Genomic DNA, 24,359 nt, shown 5'->3' with positions numbered 1-24,359 from the left:
TTTTTTTAAATTTGAACTTTTTTTGAACTAACTTGCAAGCTTACTTCCCTAAGGTTGAAATCTGGAAGCTCTAATACTTATTACAGTCACTGCTGCCAAAGTATAATGTTATTTGAAATACCCCAGAGCTTATTCAAACATATGTTGTTTAAACGCAAGCATTTTTACAAATAATAAAAAATGCAGAAATATTTTCTATTTTTTACATTGAATTTCCATGATGCTATTATTAGGAATTAATCAAATTATTCAGTGTAGTCTTGTGTTACATGTGCAAGATGGGCCATTTTGAGATTTTTTTTTTTTTGAGTAATCTTTGCAAGACTCTTAGCACCAGTTGTCACAGAAATCTGGGGACTTTAGTACCGACTTTTATACAAGACATTAATGCTCTCTGGCAAGCATTTCTTTTCTGAAAGTGTGAGGTGTTAGGTACCGTGTACAAGATACCTCCTTTCATACGGCATTCTGTCATGCATATTTATAATTTGCCTGCAAAATCAAATTTATTCTGGATGAGGTGAAAAGCATCAGGGAAGTAAGTATTCACTTAATCCATTTCAAGTAGATTTTTTAAAATAACGTGCTGTGTTTTAAAATGTAGTTATGCTAAATACTGTATATGTCTTTTAAATGGTTATTATGAACATAGTATAAATTTTATTTAGTAACTGGTAGATATAATAGGCATGAACATTTTTACAAAATTAAGATAATCCGATTGTTGCCCTTAGATTGCAGTTTTCCAAATGCTATTTTGCTGTCTAAAGGGAAACCTAGTAGCTAATATTATTCTCCACTGTAAGATGTGGGTCCTTGTAAACAAAAATACATAAAAGATATGTGAGGAGATGATTTGGAATGGAATGTCAGAGACAGAAGCATATCTCCACAGATAGGGGATAGGCAAGGTCTGTCATTACAAACCGAGAAGGCCAAATGTTCTTGTTTCCATACAATGGAATAAAGTGTAATATATTCTGAGGAGAAACTATACAGGAAAAATTGTTGTAGTAGTTACTGTAATTTGCCATTGAGCTGGAGGATGTCCATGGCTACAAGAGGCAGTTTGCTTCAGGATTGTGAATAGCCTTTTCAGAAGATGGAAGGACAATCAGTTTCTTGACTCTAATTCCATTCTAGATGTTTCCAGATGACTTTGGTTCCTAGTCATCCCAGCTGGAAAACTGTTCACTTCTCAGCCCACCTGATGGCAAACAAGATGGACTCTATCCTTTATACTGTCCACTGAGTACTGGCTCTAAAAGAAGGTGACCCCTAGCCATTTTCATTATCTTTTGCAAAAAGCTGTTACTCATTTTCTGCTGACTGTGCACAACCACGGTTCCAGATGTCTGGACAGACAGTTACCTATTGTCATTCCAGTCCTATCTCTAATTTTTGTTAGTAGTCAGGGACTGGAAATTTGCTATTCATCAATATGATAGAAATGAGTAAGAAAGACAATTGCTAGCCTCATTCTAGGCATTCAGTGAATTTCTGGGATCATCCGTTGATTCAGCTAACATAGCTTCTGAGGTTCATTACTTTTACATATCACCCGCTATCATATATGTGGGAGAGGCAGTCTTGAAAGGGACATCATCCCTTCTCTGGTTTTACCACTAGAAATAATACAATTTTTCTACAGTAGGCTCATGCTTTTCCTCCCTTCTTCCACAACTATTTCTTCCCCTCAAGCAATTGCCTCTTTCCCTTCTGCTTTGCTGAGAATCTTGGGGAAAACAGTGTGGTGGGCTATAATAACAAATCCTGGGATCAGGGTAGCCCAGTGCTAACTCTCTGATAGCTTTCCAGATAAAGTTGTGGTAGTGGGAACTATCTGGTGATGATGCTTTTCACAGAAGTCTGACTCCCATCCTTTGACATGATGGTATGCCATCCTTACAGTCTGTCTTGTGTAGTCCTCAAAGCTACATGTCTTCACATTGTATAGGACTAGCCTTATTGGAATAGAGCTCTTACCTCTGAACCGAACTGAGAAATTAAGTCTAAAAGGTGTAAAAAGCTTATGGATATGAAGGAGAAGACACAGCCTCAAGGACAAGTAAGTTTATTTCGACAGAAACATTGTCAAACATGGCATGTCTGCAGTGAGAATCTAAGCAGTAAGAAAAACTGGAACTCATAGGTGTAGATCAGAGGAGTATGGAGAAAGGACATTAGTGAGGTACCACTCAAATAAAATAACTATACCTACATATGAGCCTAGGAAATAAATAGGTTGAGATAGAGAAATACTTTCTTTCTCACAGAAGAGCTAGTTAGTATTGTGAACTTAAGCGAACAATATCTTTGGATCATAGAGGATGCCAAAATAAATATTTGAGAGCTGCTTATCTTTAATCTCATGAAAACAAATGAAAGACAGATCTACTTTCCTTTTCTCAGGGTCTCAGACAGCAAAGATTGTCTTTGCTACCATGAAATATTTTGCAGTGGATCTTAAAAAAATACATAAATCAAACAGTTATCAACAAAATGTATACTTCCTTTGGCATATTAACTTGGGTTCTGCTTCTTGACCATAGGACTGGTTCTGGATAGTTTCTCCTGGATATTCAAGAAAGGGGCATCTGCAGGATAGCCGACAAATGAATCTCTTAAATGGCCCTTAATTCAACTTAGAGAAAGGTCTTTCCCTGGAAGCCTTGTCAAACATAAGGGTTGAAGTATGACTTCTGGGATTTTCCTGGTGCTGTAGTCACTTCGTTTCTCATTTCAGGAGATCTGCACAACTGCGTTTCTTGACAGGTTCCCATAGAAGTTGCAGATTTGACTTGCTGCCTCAAAAGACTAGCTATGGACTTTTACAGAGTTAGATCACCTTACATTTTTTTACCTGGATTTAACTTGGATTTAAACCTTACCTGTAACCAAAGGAGGGGAAGAAAAGTTTTTCTGAGGAAATATCCCAGAAGATACTATCGTATTGCTGCTGTGATATTTCCCAGTGGCAAAATTGGGCTCCTAGTCCTATTTCCTATTTATATTAAGAAGAACTGGCTCATTGGCCCAAGTTTCTGTCCTCAAGACGCCTGAGGAATCACCTAAGAGATGGATACACTGCATCACACACGTACGGGTTTTGTAGTACTAAATATGTGGAGTGGTTTGATCTTGGTGTTTGCTGAAGGCCTGCACAGGCATGTAAGGCAATGCATTCCGTGGCCTGGGGATGATCCAGCTCCTCTTTTTGACAACCATATTGCCTGTGGAAACACTTCAAGCCTCAGTTTCACTTGTGCAGGCCAGCTGGTATATACCAAAACTGAACCAGTTAAAGGAATGAGGTAAACAGGTGACTTTTAGCTTGAGTTCAAAGTCAAGACAGAATTACCATGAAATATTAATACAGACAGAAAATCAGAGAAGAAAAGGTGGTGTGGGTAGCACTGTAGTTGTGACAGACATATTCTTTATATTCTTATATTTATGCTTTAAATTATTATGTAAATAAGCATTTTTTCATCTGTGTATTTTATTTGGTTGTATATTTGATTTGGTATGTTAAAAGACTGGTATGAACTAAAAGGCTGCAGCAGAATGAAAATATTAGTGCTTAGGAGATTTCATAACTGTCTGTTTCCCTTCCATAGCTATTTTCTACTGGAAAAATCACAGGCACCAGAGTAGCTGAGCTGAAGGGAAAGTACACTCTGCTGCATAAGACTGTCATAAGGTATAATCTTTTTTTAGACTTTCTTTAAGTAGCCAAAGCATTACATATTTAAAGTAATTTTCTGCTCATGCTAAGGTCTAATTATCATTTAAGGCTTTCTTACAGTGATTGTTCATAAAGAGGAAGCGAGAACACAAGGTTGAAAAACAGTATTATTTAAAAGGAACTTTCAAGGTAATTTGGGATATTTAAATACTTGTTTGAATAACATCTTTGTTTTTAATATAACCATAATAATAACGGCAATGGAGGGAAGCACAAACTGCAACAGACAATATGCAATTTAAAATAAATATGTATTAGAAGATCGTGTAGCCAGAATTGTAACATATGAAAAGACTGTGACCTGCAGAGCTAACATCATAGGGAGAAACTGGAGAGGCTAAAGGCTCGTTTCTAAGAAGGAAAATCTAAATAGGTGTGAATTTTACCCTGTTGAAAATATTGACAGTCACATTAGACAGGAATACTAATAAATATAGGTTAGAACCTTAAGCTTCAAAGTATAAATAAAACTCGGAAGTTAGGTTTAGTAGTTGTGAGTCTACCCTGCTCCAGTACTTGCTAGAGGAAAGAGAAGAGAAGACATCATGCTCATAGCCTGATGCCAGGCTTGAGCAGGGCATGTGTGTGTGTAAGGAAAGAGGGAAGGACAAAGTGGAATGGAATACTACAGTTGTACTAGGTGAACAGTGTGTCACAGAACAGAGCAGTGCTATCGCAAACACCATTTCTTACTACTAATAAAAACATTAGTGTTTGTGACTAATAATTTTGATATTACTTATGGTATACCCATAATTATCAGTAAAATCAGTGTCATGATACTTCTGTTATATTTCTGTAATATCTACCATATTAACAGTATATTAGTCTAATTTCCCTGAGAGTCCACTTCAAAACCTTTATGGCAATTCTACTTAATAAGAGAACCATAGCTAAAGCCTAATTTAAGGAGTCAAACTAACTCAAGTTGTACCTGCTGAGTTGGGTTATGCTGGGATTTGGTGTGCCTCCTGGCAATCTGAATAGCTACAAGTGTTAAGTAATGTAACGTAATTTGAAAAGAGGTTCCCAAAATCCTGAAAACAGAGTTTTTCTTGAGGTTAGCTGAGTCTTCTAGTTTCATCTTAATAAAGAGTTAGAATATGGCTCTGACTCTGTAAAAAGTCATAGGATCATAGAATGGGTTGGGTTGGAAGAGACCTTAAAGATCGTCTAGTTCAAACCCCCCTGCCATGGACCAGGTTGCTCAAAGCCTGGTCCAACGTGGCCTTGAACACTTCCAGGGAAGGGGCATCCACAACTTCTCTGGGCAACCTGTTCCAGTGTCTCACCACCCTCACAGGAAAGAATTTCTTCCTGATATCTAATCTAAATCTGCCCTCTTTCAGTTTAAAACTGTCTCCCCTCATCCTATCACTACACTCCCTGATAAAGAGTCCCTCCCCATCTTTCCTGTAGGCCCCTTTATAAGTACTGGAAAGCCGCTATAAGGTCTTCCTGGAGCCTTCTCTTCTCCAGGCTGAACAACCCCAAATCTTTCAGCCTGTCCTCATAGGGGAGGTGCGCCAGGCCCCTGATCATCTTTGTGTCCCTCCTCTGGACCTACTCGAGCAGGACTATGTCCTTCTTATGTTGGGGGCCCTGGAGCTGGACACAGCACTGCAGGTGAGGTCTCATGAGAGTGGAGTAGAGGGGGAGAATCACCTCCTGTGACCTGCTGGCCACATTCCTCTTGATGCAGCCCAGGATACAGTTGGCTTTCTGGGCTGCAAGTGCACATTTGCTGGCTCATGCTCAGTTTTTCATCCACTACTACTCCCAAGTCCTTCTCCACAGGGCTGCTCTCAATCCACTCATTGCCCAGCCTGTGTTTGTCCATGGGATTGCCTTGACCCATGTGCAGGAGCTTGCACTTGGCCTTGTTAAATTTCATTAAGTTTGTGCAGGCCCACCTCTCAAGCCTGTCAAGGTCCCTCTGGTTGACATCCCTTCCCTCCAGCATGTCAACTGCACAACACAGCTTGGTGTTGTCAGCAAACTTGCTGAGGGTGCACTCAATCCCACTGTCCATGTCACCAACAAAGATGTTAAACAGTGCTGGTCCCAGTACCAACCTCTGAGGAATGCCACTCGTCACTGCTCTCCACCTGCACATCAAGCCATTGGCCACAGCTCTTTGAGAGCGACCATCCAGCCAATTCCTTATCCACCGAGTGGTTCATCCATCAAATCCATGTCTCACCAATTTAGAGACAAGAATGTCATACAGGACAGTGTCAGATGCTTTGCAGAAGTCCAGGTAGATGACATTAGTTGCTCTTTCCTTATCCACCAGTGCCTTATCCACCATCGCCTTATCCACCATCCTACAATGTAACCCTATTGTAGAAGGCCACCAAATTTGTGAGGCACAATTTGCCTTTAGTGAAGCCATGTTGGCTGTCACCAATCACCTCCTTATTTTCCATGTGCCCTAGCATATCTTCCAGGAGGATCTGCTCCATGATCTTGCTGGGCACAGAGGTGAGACTGACTGGCCTATAGTTCCCAGCGTCCTCTTTATTTCCCCTTTTAAAAATGGGGGTTATATTACCCCTTTTCCAGTCAGCAGGAACTTCACCAGACTAGCACAACTTCTCAAATATGATGGATAGCCACTTCATCTGCCAGTTCCCTTAGGACCCATGGATGCATCTCATCAGGCCCCATGGACTTTTGCATCTCCAGGTTCCTTAGATGGACTCAAACCTGATCTTCTCCTACAATGGGCAGTTACTTCTTCTCCCAGTCCCCGCCTTTACCTTCTGCATATTGGATAGTGTGGCTGGAGCCCTTGCCAGTGAAGGCTGAAGCAAAAAGTCATTGAATACCTCAGCCTTCTCCATATCCTGAGAAGATGACATATAAAGTCATCTGACTTTATTCAGATTTCTGCATAGAAAATATTTTTGGGAAGCAAAATTAAAAACAGCACTCCTAAACCAGTTCAACTCCCTAGAAAATGCAAGAAGCATTTTCTTAATGCTCAGAACTAAACATATTATGTGGGTTTTGGATTAGTTGATTGAGGTTTCTGCCACACTGGTGTTCACTGAGCTGAAGTAGAAATCCAGTAGCTGCTGAATTTGATTGACTTTTAGCCAGTGTTAATTTGAGACCAGTCTTTGGTTGGAAAAAATACGAGCACATTACTACATATTTTATTTTATATATTTATATAGCATTTTTTTATATAGAACATTCTTTTATGTAAAGAAAATTCCTTTGTTTGTATAAGTGGAATATGGCCTGGGTGAAAACAGGACTCAGCTGTCTTTTCTGTCACACATAAAATTACTGTAAACACCATGCACCAGAAGCATGAAAATGTTAGATGGTAGATTACATGTCTCATTCCTTCCATGATTCTCACATGAGTACAAAATTGCCATACTTCTGTAAGAAAGTTGATCAGAGAGAATCATGTCACATTCTTTACTTAAATGTAGTCATGTGTCAAAGCAAAATGCCAACGTGTGAATGAGTACTAATTCCCACAGATAAATTTCTCTTACTGATAAAAGAAAGCAAGGGATATCAATTACCAAAAATTGATCGTGATCTCCAATATATTTTAAGGACTTTTCAGACATCAAAAGTGGGATTCACTTGTCAATATGTTAACATCAGTAGACATGAACATCTGAGCTAGGTATCTAGAGTCCCTTAACAATCAATGGAAAGAAATAGGGACCACACACTTCCTCCTCATAGGAACATCAGCAAGTGTCTGGTTTTCTCCTTTGGTTATAAAGAGAGTCCAGATGATAGGTTCAGTATGTGTATATACTCTTTTTCCTGCAAGGAACCGTTTACAGAATCAGTACCACTTTTTAATTTCTAGTTCTTCACCCTTACATGCGCAGTACAGTTCTGTGGATCAATAACTTATTTTTTCACTTACTACAGTTGAATTTCCTTTCTTAATTAATCCCCATGTGTCCCAGTGCTGTTACAATGCCATGTGGAAACATATGATGCTGGATGAGGTCTTCAAGCTATGTGTTCTTCTTTCCTTTAGTTGCATACAAAAATCTCAAGGAGAAAGTCTTATGCATCTTAAGCAGTGTAGATCCCTGTGACAGCTATGTCAAATGATTGCAACTGATCTCTCTGATACACAGTACAAATTTGTCTAATATGATGAGTGCAGCTAGTCTGTTTGCATATAATTTCCCAGACCATTGCTAGAGTACACAGACTTATAAGTTTATAGTGTGGTCCTTTAGTGGTAAATATCCTTCATTTCTTGGTTTCAGTTTTGCACAATTTGGAATTCTGAAAAGCTAAGAGATGTCACCTAACAGATAACATCTTTGATACATTTCTTCAAAGTGTTATGTGCTTTTGAATTTATGTTTGCTGCACAGCTGAAGTTCTGGGAACAGGCCGTCATCCCATTCTAGTGCTGTCTCACCCATCCACCTTGCAGCGAGGCTGCACCTAAAGCTGATGTACCTGAGCTCATATTTGGCCCCTGAAAACTCATTTAGTCACACAATCATGTGGCCCAATTGTAAATTTTAATTTTCATTATCTTAGTTTAGGAATCTAATATGAATATTCTGATACAACAATCTGTAAGGAAGTCAGGTAATCATGATAGTTCATTGACAGTTTGGGAATCTTATCTTAAGCCTCTGTTAAATTATTAATCACTTCACAAATTCAAAAGGTGCCACATCAGACTTGGCAAGCCTGCTTTTGCACTCATGTGATTCTAGATGTGTACATTATTTTAGGCCCATCAGTCTTACTGCAATCCCTGGTAAAGTTACAGGACAAATCCTTCTGGGGGCTATCACAAGTCCAATGAAGCACATGCTTGACAAACCTTTGTCACCTTCTATGACAAAGTAACCTGCTTGATTGATGTGGGGTAAGCAATGCTCATTGTCTACCTCGTTTTCTCCAAGGCTTTCAAGGTGGTTTCCCACAGCCTCCTCTTAGGGAAACTGATGTGTTACAGTCTAGACAAGCAGTCTGTGTGGTGGATGGGGAACTGGTTGACAGGCCGCACCCAGAGGGTGGTGGTAAATGGCTCCTTTTCAAACTGGCAACCTGTCACAGGTGGGGTCCCCCAGGGATCAATATTGGGCACAACACTGTTTAGTATCTTCATAAGTGATCTGGATGATGGGATCAAGTGTGCCCTGGTGAAGTTTGCTGATGATACCAAACTGACTTGGGAAGTGGACACTTCAGAAGGGAGAGCCACCCTGCAGGAAGACCTCGATCGGCTGGAGGATTGGGCTAACAAGAACCTTATGAAGTTCAACAAGCACAAGTGTAAGGTCTTGCACCTGGGAAAACATAAACCAGGAGTGCAGCACAGGCTGGAATCTACCTGGCTGGGGAGCAGCTCTGTGGAAAGGGACGTGGAGGTCCTGGTGGACAACAAGCTCAGTATGAGTGAACAGTGGTGCTGCAGCAGCAAAGCAAGCCAACAGGATGCTGGGTTGCATCAACAAGGGCATCACCAGCAGAGATAAAGAAGTCATTATCCCACTCAGTACTTGTCAGGCCACACCTGGAATCTTGTGTTCAACTTTGGTCCCCACTATATAAAAAAGATGTGGACAGGCTGGAGAGGGTCCAGTGAAGGGCCACAAAGATGATCAAGGGACTGGGAAGCCTGCCATATGAGGAAAGGCTGAGAGAGCTGGGTTTGTTCAGCCTTGAGAAGAGAACACTTAGGGGACACCTTATCACCATGTTCCAGTATTTAAAGGGTGGCTACAAGGAAGATGGAGAGTTCTTTTTTTACAAGGAAACACATGGAAAAGACAAGGGGTAATGGGTACAAGTTACTCCTGGGGAGATTCTGATTGGACACGGGAGGAAAATTTTTCACAATGAGAACAATCAGCCACTGGAATAATCTCCCCAGGGAAGTGGTGGATTCCCCAGGGAAGTGGTGGACACTTTTAAGATTCAGCTGGACAGGGTGCTGGGCCATCTTGTCTAGGCCGTGCTAAATATTGTATAGGATCTTGTGTCAATAAGTCAATTTATTTTCCCCTTAAAAAGTTACTATGTAAATACATCACATATGAAGTTATTTGTTCGTGATAAAGGCACACTCCTGCTTCCTGTTGAAGTCTGTGTTTTTCTTATTCTCTGGTTTAAAAAAGGAAGTGGTTATCTAAGTAGAAATGTTACACAAAACAAAACTTTTTCTGCTCTATTAGTTCAGCTATGTTTGTGCAGTATAGTCAGTTGTATATTTTGTTTTTATAGTTACCATCTCAACTCTATTCTTCAGTGTGATACATAATCTTGGTTTTGTTGCTAAGCCATAAATGTCACCTTTGAAATAAAATTTATATATAGACTTCCTCAATAGGGGAGTTTCTAAATTCATTTGTTTTAAAAAAATATGAAATTGCATTGTATTTTTAATTAATAAAAGGCAAGTAATAGAGTTCTTTATTCTTCCACATCATTTGTGACTAATTTTAGTATACCGTTATACAAAAGTTATAATGTAGTAATATTGAGCAGGCATACATGATGATTTCTATAGTATAAAGAATAGGTTTATGAACTGTATATGAATTTTCATACTGTTCCCTTTAAGAATTTTCCATAATAATCAGTGTATTTTACTAACAGCCTTTAAGATCTGTTATTCAGCTATCACTACACAGGTTCCTAAGTATATTATGAATACCTGTCTCCTAACATCAACAGGATATTACAGTTTGTTGTTTCTGTGAAGCTAGACTTCAGTGATAGAAGTCAGATCAGATAACTGGTCGTGTCTACAAGCCTTATAAGCTTCCACAGAAGTCCACAAATGTATTTGCAGCTTGTGTATCATTAAATGACTTAGTTCAGATGCTGGTAAGAGTACAGCAATAGCAACATGCAGTTCATCAGCGGGTAGGTGTTCCAGTATTTACTAAGAATTGAAAGGTGTCATATAGCCTAGACCGGGCCTTGTTCTCGTGAATACTTCCCTGTTATTGGTTCCCACACTGATTCAGATCTAGCCTTTGGCACTTCTTAGGATAAAACAGACTCCCTGTCTCTTCACTGGTTCTAGGAGAACAAATAAATTAGACATATAAATTAGACAAACTAACCATCTTTCATCTAGTTAAAATTAGATGAGATGAATCCCACTTCAACTCTAGGTATGCAGAAAAAAAAGTCAAATTAGATTTCACTGCTCTCATGGCATCATAGGATAATTCAGGTTTGAACAGACCTCAGGAGGTCTCTGGTCCAACCTCTTGTTCAAGGCAGGGTCAACTAGGAGGTCAGACCAGATTATTCAGGACTTAATCCCATCTCACCTTGAAAACCTTGAATTAAATATTATAAGTAACTAAATAAGTATAAATACAAAGCTTATGCTTCTCGTTACCCCGTTCTAAATTTTTCTATTTAATGTAGTTTACAGGAATCTGAGATCCAGCTGTTGCAGGAAGCCAAACGTCTTAGTGTAGAACTGGAACAACAACAACATGAACTGGAAAAAGCAGAACAGTTCCCTGAAGAATCCTCCAGTGAAGTTTCACGAATAAGGCAACAACTTCTTGGTTGCCAAAATGAATACAGTGCTATTAAAGAAAGAGAGTATGAAATTCAATTCAAGATGCAATGGTAGGTGATAGTGGTCAAACGCTGCTAATTTTGTCATAGTTTATCTAGAAAGATAGACTATAATTCAATCTCCTCTCCATTTTACATGGGCACATTTCTTGATGCCTGTTTTTAACAAATTGCCACAAGCTTTCCCTAGTAACGGCAACATTTCAGTAATGAGTAAAATTGCCCCAGTGTGAGATTTGTAGATAATTTTAATTTTAGAACATGCTATGGTGTCCTCTGAAATGCTGTTTAAAATTTACTACATTGCATGATTAATGTTTAAGTAGGCAAAATTAACAGGAACACTTTAGTCTAGGACACCTTTAATACAAATGATAAAGTGTCTCAGAGACCTGATGACTGGGATTTTATGGAAACAATGTAATAAATAGACCCAATGCTATTTTTTACTGTCAGAAGCACAGTGTATTCAAGTTTTTCTGTTCAATTATTTAAAGGAGAAGTACTTGTATATTCTTATGTCAGAAAAATGAGAAATTTGCTGTGAAAGAAGTGAATATCTGACATTTCTATAAAAGGAAAAAAGTCCAGAATAAGCTTGTTGTTGTATATATTTTAATTTTCTGCATTTATGAGTGTGTTGTACTTGAAGCTTTTGTAGTAAAATAGTACAAAAAGTACTATTGCATTTTTAAAAATACATACCTATGAAGATGAACTCATACTTTCATTTTGTGGGGTGCTTGCTATTTTCACCCATCTTCAATCCAGCTGTAGTATAGTTGGTGTATATAAATACAAACAAATAATGCAGCAGCTCAGCAGTTAAAACTATTTTTCTGCAAGAAGAGCAGGGGCACTGTACAAACTGCATAGAGCAGATTTTTCTGGCAGTTCTTTCTTGATTTTTTTTTTAGAGCCAAGTGTTTGCTCTAAAAGAGAAAGAAACTTGAGAAAGAAGCAAATTGGGAGGGGGAGAAATAAAGAAACATGGAAAGCATCTGGAAAAAATTATTTGCTATGAGATAACTAAGCAACATGAAGTTTCCTGAAATAATTATTAAATACAGAATTTATTGCAGTTTCCAACAGTCCAGAAATGAGCTCTTCAAAATATCATGCTTTTTACCCATTTGTCCTCATATCTTGCAAACATTTTTCACTGATTTTGCATCACTTTTCCAAAAAATGATGGGGTTTTATCTGTTTAGGGGATATTTACTCATACTCTATCTTCTACTTCTAGTGAAAAAGATATTTCTGTCCTACACAAAATGCAGTTTAGGTATTGTTTCAATTACCCTTGCATATTTACTGCATTAATTTTTATATACTAATTTATATATGAATTCTATATTTCAGATCAAAAATATACCTTTTGGGCCAGTCATACTGTGAAAAATGTTCTTTCACTTTAATAAGACACTTCCTCTGTTTGGTCTTACGTATTGCTTGAGACCAAAACCAGCTGTATGGTCTGATCAGAGGTCCATATGGCGCAGTATCTAACGACAACAAAAAGTGCAGCCCCCAGCCATTTCTGATGCACGGTTTTCATGAGCCAAATACAGTCCTCTGTAGTTAGGAATCCCCAGTTGACCCCTCTTCCTTGAACTTCTCCTGTCTCCTCCTCAACTGTATAAATTTCTGGCATTGCAACACCCTGGGCAACAAGTTCCATGGATTAACTATGCAAGAACTGCCACCTCCTTTCTTTTTTGAACCTGTCTCCTACCAGCTTCATTTTATGCCCTGTAGTTCTTTTATTGGATGAAACAGTGAACATCTGAGCCTGTCTTCATTTTCACTGCTGCAGGATGGTTTGATAGATCTCTTTTACATCCCCACCCCTTAATTTGTCAACTTTCTAAACTGAGTTGCTACAGATTATTTAGTTGTTCCTTGTTTGGAATCTGTTTCATGCCTGGTGGTAGCATTGGGTCTTATGTATGTTGTGGGTACGGAGCGAGGAGAATGTGCCTTGGTTTATGTGTGGATTTGTTTATTGGGAGAGAAGATACTGCTTTCCAGAAATGACAGGGATTTTAATGTTGGAGTAGCGTAGAATGAACAGAACTGGCACAATACATATCTGTGTAGGAAACGGATGAGTGAATGTAGCAGGGAAATGAGAAATGAGCTATGAAGAAAAACAGATAATGGATGTGAATACATGTTTGTAAAGAAGGGATGTGTTTGGTACCTGTGAAAGACAGTGAAAATGAATGTCCAGAACAGAGTTGTGAGTAGCAGGTGATCTAATAGTAACACTGATGTAAAATGAAGATCAATACGCCTGATGGTTTTATACAAATAATAAAGTGATGTCTTCTGAAATATCTGCATGCATGGGCAGTGTCACAGACAGAGGGCAAGCTGCACCAAAGATATTACAAGTTTGCTGTTAGGTGACTGCTTGGTTTCCTTCATTTTTCAGAAGAATAGAAACGCACGGTCCAACCTCTCTTGACCCTTGATCTCTCTGGAGGACAGTTTCCCTTGTTGTCCAACTGTGTTAATACAGTCTCAGCAGTGCTTGGCACCTGCAAGTAAACATCTCTTTGAGAATTAAGACTAATGGCTGTTTAGTCTGAAAATAAACATATTGCTTATTTACCTCTTAGGTGTAGCAGGCAGGGTAACATGGAGGGGAAAGGCTTTTGAAGGGATTATCTATGTCTCTTATCTATTGCTTTATCTTTTTCTTAGAAGTCTCAGATCTCGTCTACTGAGAAATACTGCTGAGCTAGAAGTGAGAGAGAGCCTCTGCAGATTTTCTGCTTCCCTGTTTCTGTAAGCCTTTCTTTCTCTGAAGCATCTCTCTAATCTCTGCTGCCTTTACTTCCTGCCTCAATTCACTTTCTCTGATAGCTAAGGGCACTTAGCACCATTTTTGCACTCAGATTCAAATCTGACAACAGTGAACTTTTTCTCTTGAAGAGTCATATAGATATACCATAACATTAGCAAAGTTATTTTTTATCTCAAGGTCCCTTAGTAGTCTATGTTCTCTTTTCCATATTTCATTTTCTATTTGCTTGCCTCTGTAAACAGGTTTTTTCCAGATAAGATACCTTTTTCTGAAGATGATATTTCATCTTCTGTTTTAATTCATTATTGTTCCAACAAGTAGTCAACATTCCAAGAGTAAATTTAAATTGCTTTCCACACTGTAGTATCAGCAGGTTTTCAGGAATTTTGTGAGTTTTCATAGCTTGACTTTTTTCATAGCTTGAATAGGTAGATGAGGTGTTCAGAAGCAGGTCTGATGGACTTCAGCTGTTGGGGAAGTCACCCCAAGAGTGACTGCATGGGTGTGGTGTACTCCCACTGTTGGTGTGCACCTCCTCTTCCGTTTTGTGTTCCTGTTCTGCTGTACAGTTGTACTGGGTTCATTGCTAGTGTGTCTGCCCGAGTGCTCAGCACAGGAGGGGAACAACAGTTTGAAGAATTTTACTGAGGTTATAAACTTTGGGCCACTACCCAAAAGTCAGAGCTGACTCCAGGAATATTCTTCCTCTCAAAAACTATTAGGCAAGTGTAATAAAGGAAAAACTGTGATCCCAATTCAGTTCTGGTACAATTGCATTGAGATCCGTGAAGTTTCTTCATATGACTGGGACTGAACAAGCCTCAGTAAATAAGACTGAAAAATCAGATAGCACGAGAATGAGGGAAGGATCAATGTGATCAGCAAGGATTTGTTCTAGTTTGAGGAAACTTTTCATTTTTCATGTCCACGTGAGGCTTAAAGTCCTGGTTTGTGAGACCAAATAAAGAAGACCTGCTTTTCTTTATCAGGTGATAGTATCAACAATAGTTTATTATTGAGAAATAATAAATATATCATCTAAATTTATTTATAATCTAAACAATATATTTAAAAGTAAGCAATTAATTTGCAATGAAATTATCTATAACAAGAGTTTGTGAGATTAAAGGTGCCTGATTCTTGAAAACAATTTTATTTTAAAGCCTAGGTCCAATCTACAGCCCTCACAGTCATTTGTGCAGGTAGCAAAATGTCTATTCACCAAAGTACTACATGCTATTGCATTCAAGTCAGTATTGCAAAACGGAGTTTGTCCTTGCAGAAGCATTGCAAATATGGAAAATTATTTCAATGCTTGTAATTATTTCAGGATTAGTCACTCAATAATTAAAAAGCAAAAAGTTAAGCTTTTGTCCATAGTTTTTCTAGTAAAGAATTACAGGCCATAAGTAAAATAAATTGAGTTACAGCTGAAGTTGTTATCAAGTAGTCTTGTGACTGCATTCTCTGGTACACACAAACTAATTACAGCTTGACTGCATTCTCTGGTACACACAAACTAATTACAGCTAAGAGCCTTACAGGAATCTCGTGCTGGCAGCTTGTCAGCTGTGGTATCTTCTACCTGTGGTCACTAGATTTTAGCTGTGAGGTGCTGAGCACCTTCTATGGATTCCTCAGCAATCCCAGCTATGTGTCAGAGTAGCTGAAGGAGTTTTCTTTCTTGCATGATAGGATTCATAATGATAACAACATTCTAGCTGTTTTGTGAGCTGAGGAATTGAAATGAAACTCTGTTGCCAACTACCACTACATTTCTTAATCTCTCTGACTTAATTTTTTTATTTCTGTGTCAGTTTGCAGCTGTAGACATCTCTCAGGGAAAAGTCTGGAATGTATTTTCATTAATGGTCCAATTTTCTGAGTGTTTTTTTTAACTCATTACATCTGCATCCATGATAGCTTTTCATATACGGTACCGCTATTAAGCTTTATGAAAATAAGTAAAGCAATGTGAGAAGCATTTGCAAACATTAATGCTTAAACTTGAAGAGTTTAATCTTCTTTTCATTATTTATGTTGTTATATGTATAATAATGATTATAATAAAAACCACATGATGTTGAAAAATACACACATCAAAGAAGGCCTATAAAACAATGGGGATTATAAATGCCTAATGCCAGTTGCAGCTATTTTTTTTGTTGTTGTGATTGCTGTATAAGTATTTTACAGGCAGTCATGAGGCTGATGTCCATCTATCACAGATTATGACATTCAAATGCTAAATGGAAAGACCAGATTTTTCTCTGCTTATCTTACATTAAGCTTCTGTGTCCATATAACTATTAAATCAGAGACTGAACTTAAAATCCTTGATTTCTTAATCTGAGTTAATCATCCTGGTCTCCCTTTAGAGTCAAAAGAGAGAAATATGTTATCTTCTACCGGTACTTTATCTCATCCTAAAATAGGCACCTGGGATATAAAATGACCTGCTCTTTGGAAGTTCCTGTTTTTATCCCTGACAGTAAGGAAGCCTGGAGATGTTAGCACAGGCGCTACTGTCTGACTTTTGGATGTGGGCAGCTGGACCAAACTCATTGCTCAAAAGGGAGACATTCAACTTCTTTCTTTTACCCCCTTTTTCTTTTGACACCTTCCCTAATTTTTGTGTGGAAGTAGTTGGTCTGCTAGCTCTTAAGGTAACTTGATGCTTGCTGTTCTGTGATGCCTTTGTTTATGTCACAGAAAATGAGGTGTTCAAATCATTTTTCTTTTGCTGGATAGAAAGGTCTTTATTGTGAAACTGGAAACGCTCCACAGGAATCTGTCCTCATGAGTGAAGAATGTGACAAAAGAAAAACTGTCAACTTTGCTCTCCCTCCTGATTTTTGGGATTTCTCTTTTGATCGTCTGGCATGATATTAAAGAGGGCACAGCATGGAATAATGATGAGCAACGCAGTACAACTTTAATCAGTTTGCACAGGACTTACTAATCAGAGTTTGTGGCAGTCAAAGAGTTACGTGTATTTGGGCAAAGTGCACATTCATTATAATTAGTTTGATTATGCCGGTCCCAAGGAGTTCAACCAAGAATCCTGCCAAAGTGTGTTGGGAATATTAATTGTCCTTATTAACATATTTATACATTTAGACAACCTGTTGGTAAGTGCAAACATTGTGTTTGGCCTTCATGGCATTCCAACACAATATACTCAGTTGTAACTTATGGCAAGAGTACACAGGAGCAGACCAAAGCTGCTATCACAGAATTGAAGTAGCTCAGTCTTTAATGCAGTTTGATCCTTGTGCTCTCCCTCATTGACTTTAAACTGTAGAACATACAAGGAGTAGTTGCTGAGCCCCACTGCAGCAGAAAAGAAATCACCATATGGTGTTTCCTTCTAGTCACATGTACTTGTACTGTACACCTGCAAAATTCTCCTGTGTGTTTCATCACTCTTCTGTGCAATTCCTTAAGTTATCATAGATTTTGCAATAGAACTTTTTTTTGTAATTCATTTTATCAGTTTTTGGGAAAACTGATCTAAATTCAACTTTTTTCTTTGAAAGATGTTTTTTTGCAAGCTCATTCACTCTGTGTGTGTTCAAACACTGGTATTCAAATTGGTTTTTAGATTTACCAGTCCCTGTAGAGGCATACTTGTACTGTGCCCATTCAAATAGACATACATGCTGGAAATCAACAACATCTACGCTGCGCCTTTATTTTCTCTCTGCTCTTTATCTGAGCCAGAGCTTGTGCTTCATGGGGTTTTTTTGAGAGTGATTGCAACACCACCAACCCAGTTCTCTTTTTGACTATTTTCTTTCCTTGACTGGAAAGATGTCATCTGAGGCATCCAGGTATAAGTGTTGCTCCTTCTGTTTGAGGGCCAAAATATAAGAAAATTTATTGGAGATGGGGAGGGAACCTTAAATCAGCACTGATAAAGAATTGAGCACAAGATCCTAAGGATGATCCTCCACAAGGCTGGCTGCGAGGAGACTGATCTCTCTCCCCTTGACCACCACCTTCTGAAACCTGAACCACCACCATGCAAAATCTTGGGTTGCCGCTGAAAGGTTTTGAAGAAAAAAAAGAAATACCAATCAGCTGCCTCTCTTTTGTATCAGCCACATTCAGAGGCAACTGTAGTATCTGCTTTGGGTAGGTGAGGCTGCCCTAGGACTTCCTTGCCATAGTTTGTAGCTCCAAGTGACACAGCTATTTCATGAAAGCCTGTCCCCTTCTCTTAATACTCCCCTTATTTAAAGACTTACTTATTCCAACAGACTGCCCTGAGTCTCAAGGAGGCCTGACCAGCACATCCTCCAGCTGGAGTTACAAATGCAGATTTAAGTGATGAAGTTGATTCTTTGCTATATCTGGGACAGATGATTTGGTTGTTCCACCTATTCCCCAGCTTCACTCTTTACTCCTTTATAGCCTGAGACTCAGAAATGTCATCATAGGTACTAATTACATTGCAAGAATCTGCCTCCTTGTTCCCAATAAGTAGCACAAGGACTTAATTAAATTCAGTTTGATTGTGACAACACGGAGACTGCTGTAGTCCATTTACCTCCTATAGGTGCAGAATTGTTCTGTGCATGCACTGGGGATGTATTGATGTATTTCTTCACTGGGGCTAATTTTTTATATTTGCAGTATTTAGCTGCCTGCCCCCAAGCAGCTTCCTATTAAGTCCAACAAGCTTGTTGGTTCAGCTCCACTTTTGTAGCCACTCCTTCATCTTTCTCAGGGTAGCATTACTGAAAATACACCCAGAAGATCTAAGAGCTTTCCTATTTTTGCTTTCTTTCTTCTTTCCTCTTTCAGCATCTGTCTCTATTGTTGCCTGAAATTAAATTGCAACATAGTTTTGGATATAGGTTAAGATCACCATGGCTATTCAATTTAGTTTTCTACTATACCCCATTGACTTAGTCTACAACCCCTGTCCCCTTTCAGGATTTTTTTTCACAGAACCCTGTTCAGATTTGAGGAGGTTCACTTACAGTTGCTTAAAGTGTGAATGTGTGTGTGAGCAGTCACTCAAGAATGTTTCTCACTAGCAACTGCAATTTCTTTGATGTGTGATGTCTTTGTGGATATTTATAACCCACCTCCTCTTTCCTTTTGCCTCAGTTCCATATTAAAATTTTATTTTATGAGGTTGGGAGGAACTGTGGGTGTAGGGTGCCATCTGACCTGTTACACTGTGCTAGTATAAAGACAAAGGTGAATGAGGCATAAATGCATCCCTGCAGGAGGTGGTAAGACTAAGAAGAATCAAGTTCAAATGTTTAGATGTATGCACTGTAGAAAAAGCCTGCATGTGTACAACATGTCTTTTAGGACTTCCAGTTAGCAGTCAGCAACCTTCCTTTAAATCTAGACACCTTTCAGTTGTCCCTGATGATAATTCACGATACATTTTAGTCTAACACAAGATAGGCTTCCATACTTTTTTACCATTTACTATATTATAGCAATATTTATTATATTACTAATATATTTAATTCTGTTTTTATTTTCCTGTAGTTTGCAGGAAGAAAAAAGGCTTCTGGAAAATGAATATGAAAGAATTCCAAAACAAAGGGTAAGCACAAAACATGAGAAAAACCATGTTTTATGTTCTGTCAGCTAATATATAAAAACAGCAATGAAAATGTTTTCACAGTGTGTAGCTCTAGAGTCTATTTAAAATCTGGAATACATAGGAAAATCAAGAGGTAGATTTTATAGGAGAGACTATCATATCATTTAGGTTTGATAACTCTAGGGCCAGCAATGAATAACTGATTCAGAAAAGATCTGTGTATTCTTAAGTTTACTCAACAGAATTTTTTACTGTATTTAGCAAATGGATACTGCATATAGAGATAGCTGCAGGTTTTTGGTTCTAGGATGAGAGTATGGAAAACACATTTGCAGTCATAAATCCTGATGAATATATGTGGTTTTGTTGGAAATAAAATTCTCATGGTTATTGATAGAAGAAATACACATCTAGTAAAAATATTTCACACCTTGTTTTAAAAAAATGTTGTCAACATTCAATGTTAATGATTCTGTAGTATCACAAGCCTGCAAAATGTAAAAGGGAAAAGAAAATTAATCTCTTTTACTTGATTTTTAAAGGAAGCAAATAAGAAAATTAAACAGTTGAAAGAAAATTGTGATGAGCTCTGCAAAGAAGTAATCCGAAGGAAAGCCGAAATTAATGCAATAAAGGAAGATATTTCATCCAAGCAGAAGCTGGTGTTAATAGATATGAAAGAAACGGAAAAGCTTCTGGAGAAGCAGGCTAATTTAAAAGTAACACAAAATTGGTTGTGTGTATGTATATCTCTGGGTGTGTGCGTGGTACATGCTTTGTGCAAGGAAACAGTGAATATTCTGGATGTGTTTGTCATTCCAGATGCATTAGATGGCATTACATTATATATTACATCATTTTTCAATAGGTGTGAAACGTGCTGCTGTGCCATGTCCTTTATTACTCCTTTAGGAAATAATAATAGTCATGGTTTTGATTTAAAAATAGATTCTATAATGACATTTGCTATGTTGTGTTATTGTAGGCTGCTCTAACATATGCTCAGATCCAAGTTAATACAGATTTATGATGAGAATTAAAAACCATACCCAGGTCTTTGCTGCTTTCCTCCCCATGGTATAGCTAACAATCAGATGTATTAATAATATTCAAGCATAATTTTTATCTTGCAGACATAATGAAATCGTAAATATCAATGTTTAGTTTCAAAAGTAGCAGCTACAATTCCCTGGGACAAGCTCAAGTAGTTTGAAAATATGTTTTCTGCCCATTTTCACAGCAGCTCTAGATGAATATTACTTCTATGAAATCTGATCAGATTTTGAGGCTATTGGTCTAACCTTTCTGTTTTGTCACTAGGATGAGCTAGTTAAGATCCTTGGTGTTCCATCACGACTTGGAAGAGAAACTGAGAAGATGAATCAGAAAAAAATGTATGCTCTTAATAAATAATTAAATATACGTGAATATGTATGTATGACTTATTTTCATCCATTTGCTACAGAGATGATTGAGTATAGCTGTTGATTGATATTAGGATCAACATTTTAAAACGCATCTATAATCCACTTAAAATCCATGCACTGTACTGAAATATATAGTATATGCAGTGAAACATTGTAAATTTAAGTACAACAAAGAAAAATTTAGAACAAAGCTTGGTCAAAAATTGCTTAACCATCTTACTGTGCTGCGTTACTGTATATCAGATCTACTTAGTAGATTTTTAATGGAAAATAATGTTACCATGTAATCTAGCAGTTAGGCTTTTTTACAGTTTCTAGTCCTCAGTGACTGTCTATTAGTTTGTCTCTATTGGCCTCAGTGAAACTAGCAGCTTTCACAGCTACGTCTGGCCTGAGCTAAATAATCACTCTCCCTTGATACTTCTCTACCAGCTTTTTAGCCAGAGGTGCTTTGCTGTAAGCTCCTGATGTGAATTCTGGTCTCTAATATTTCAACAGGGAAAATGTAAGCCAGTAGCTAGTCTTTTCTTTCTATCTTTTGTGTAGTTGGGGTTTTTTTTCCCCTAAAGCGTGACATGTACTGCTTTCTGTATGTGTAAAATCTAATTAGCTCTGAGCAGTTTCAGCCAGGTCACTTGGAGATCCCGGCAGTCCAATTGTCATCCAGATGAATGATGTTTTTGTACCGTGTTCAGGCACAGGGTTACACTGAAGTTTTCATGTCTCCTGCTTGCAGTCCTTATTTGTAATATAGAAATTGTTTGACTATGTTAAATTTCTCAGTTTTAAAACTTGTATAATGGTTTTCTCCTACATTTTCCTCACTACTCTGCTTAATGCAACTCTGCCATCATAAATATAAGAAGTTTTTCCTATAGTGTTACAGAGAAGCAATTTTAAAAAAAATAGTACATTGTGTAGATTGCTATTAGTGAAGTATTTAAATGAGTCTTTATACTTGTGTCACATCACAGAATGAACTAACCAGAGTTCCCAGTCTTGGGAATAGTATTTAGAAATGTCACACCCATGTACCTATAATGTTGACAGAAATCAGTTTACTAAAACTCTTTTTAATACTGTTATGGGTATAAACTCCCTGTTAGCCCCATGGCTATCTGCAGTTTTATTGTTGAACTGTATTGGCATTTAAAGACTTTCACTGTACGTAGTCTGCTTTCAAACATGTGATGTAAATAGTTGTGTTGAAATTATTTTGTGTGTCCATGAAAACTGGCAACTTACATTTTGCCATTTAAATATACATCTGGAAAAGTTAACCCCTACTGTTTTGTTAAAATCTATCTACAGCGATGCAGAGAAGAAGAAAGAAGCCCTTAATGACCAAATAGAAGAGTTGAATGGTACCCTGAAAGCCATTGGAAAAAGGACTGAAGAGATTTTGCAAGAAAGAGAAGATGTAATGAAGGAAATGGATGGGAAACAAATTTTGCTAGAAAGCAAAGAACGAGAATGCATTACTTTGACAAAATTACTAGAAATTAGCAGAGAGGAGGAATCAGCAGTCCTATCAGACAGGTTAGAGTACTAGACATAAGCCATGTAGTATGGCTGAACAACTCTCTGTTCTGAAAGATGTATTTCATTTCTCTACTGTATTGTTTATGTTTTCAAGTTTTATGATGCAACCAGTGTGGACTAGCAATTATTAGGCTTGGTTTTGACTTCAGAAATGTTTATATAAACTACTGGAATCTAGGATCTGGCTTGAAGTAGAACATCAAAAAGCATAAGCATTTGATAAAATCCTGGGAGAATGAACCTGGATTTTGCTCTGAAAGGGAAATCTTTTAGAGGGTTTCTCTCTCCAGTGAAAATATTTCTTTTTCTGTGTAACCCACAGAAAGGAAATTGAACAAGAAAAAAATATGTCAGAATTTTCACTTTCAAATGAGGATCATAGATTTCTGCACCCACGTACTACGGAATTTCAGTGGGGACTGGTTACTCATCTCTTTAATATTCCCTTGAGTTATGAGCTTATATATACTTGGTAAAGTAAAATAAACTGTTAGGTTGATTGCAAGCTTCAAAGGATTCCTTCTTTTCAGAGGAAGATGTATAGTTGTAATCATGGCCATACACTTAGCAACAATGATTTTGCCTTTAAAGTTTTGTATTAAAGGATAGTGGCACTTTAAATTGAAATGTTTGAGTGAAGCAAATATGTAAATATTCCCTCTTACTAAAAAATGTGGTTTCTTCTTTTTATAACTAATAGTTTCTCTGGAATTTTTAGCATATTTAGAACAGGCTGCAAGATCTCATTGACATCATTAGGAATAATATCATTGATTAAAGTGATAAGAATGCTATCTTTTTAGGTAATTTGTGTCAGTAGTTTATGCGTTTAGTTTATGTATTTATCTTGCTGCTCAGCCATAATGATGCAGTACTCAAAACCAATTAAAAATGTTAATGCCTGTTTGCATACATGTCTTGGTCAAGTTACCTGCTTCTAAAATTCTGTGTCTATACAGAGCAGCTCTGGAAGATAATTTAAATAAATGTGTCTTGGAGAAAAAAAAGCAACATGATATTCTCATTCAGAAGCAAACACAGAAAGATAGAGAACTGAGAAATTTAAAAAAGATGCAGTTACAACTGAATATGATTTATGATTCCTTGGAACAAGTTAAGTCACAGCATAAAAGACTCAAATTAGAGGTCTGTATGAATGTATTGATCGCAAGGATTCTACTGTCTATGAAATCTTTTGACTGGTCCTAAAAGGGTGAAGGGGAGAAGACTGTTTTAAGTCTTATGCACATAGAAGTGACAAGAGTGTTGCTACAACTAACAAAGAATTCTCTAGGTGCTCTAGCTCTAGTAAAAATACTGCACCAAGATATATTTGGACTATTCTTAAGAAATGGATTTAGGTGGGACCATCCTATCAAGGAGAATTGGGAGATTATATTGGCACTGTGGTGTCATGTCTTCCTCTAAAGCACTGTAGAACTGTGGTCATTTATGAGTGAAATAATATAGTGACTTTCTCATTGGCATCAAAAAAATTTGTGTCAGAAAAATAGACCCAAGTACTCCCTGGCTCCCAAATGATTAAAAGATATACCTTTTAAAACTTGAGGTTTGTTTGTACATTGCTGTAAATTTATAATGTATTTAACATTATTTCAGGGGACAGGAAACTAGCAGTATATAAAATTTGGTATTAAATAATATGAAATAATTCCCTATGTTCTAATTGTTTCCACT

General features: G+C 37.6%; 1 protein-coding gene across 1 annotated transcript in view; it reads left to right on the top strand.

Annotated features, from left to right (window-relative positions):
- Positions 1 to 24,359, top strand: part of CCDC146 (coiled-coil domain containing 146) — a 79,099-nt gene that overhangs the window by 33,512 nt on the left and 21,228 nt on the right. The window contains exons 3-9 of the mRNA XM_074869896.1: positions 3,621 to 3,703; positions 11,150 to 11,359; positions 19,635 to 19,692; positions 20,235 to 20,411; positions 21,013 to 21,086; positions 22,431 to 22,658; positions 23,621 to 23,807. Of these exons, the coding sequence (XP_074725997.1) occupies positions 3,621 to 3,703; positions 11,150 to 11,359; positions 19,635 to 19,692; positions 20,235 to 20,411; positions 21,013 to 21,086; positions 22,431 to 22,658; positions 23,621 to 23,807 (1,017 nt within the window). The remainder of the gene's footprint in view (positions 1 to 3,620; positions 3,704 to 11,149; positions 11,360 to 19,634; positions 19,693 to 20,234; positions 20,412 to 21,012; positions 21,087 to 22,430; positions 22,659 to 23,620; positions 23,808 to 24,359) is intronic.

This window comes from Strix uralensis, chromosome 5 (genome assembly GCF_047716275.1).
Source record: "Strix uralensis isolate ZFMK-TIS-50842 chromosome 5, bStrUra1, whole genome shotgun sequence".
Classification (NCBI taxonomy): domain Eukaryota; kingdom Metazoa; phylum Chordata; class Aves; order Strigiformes; family Strigidae; genus Strix; species Strix uralensis.
This window is presented reverse-complemented; position numbering and strand designations above follow the sequence as displayed.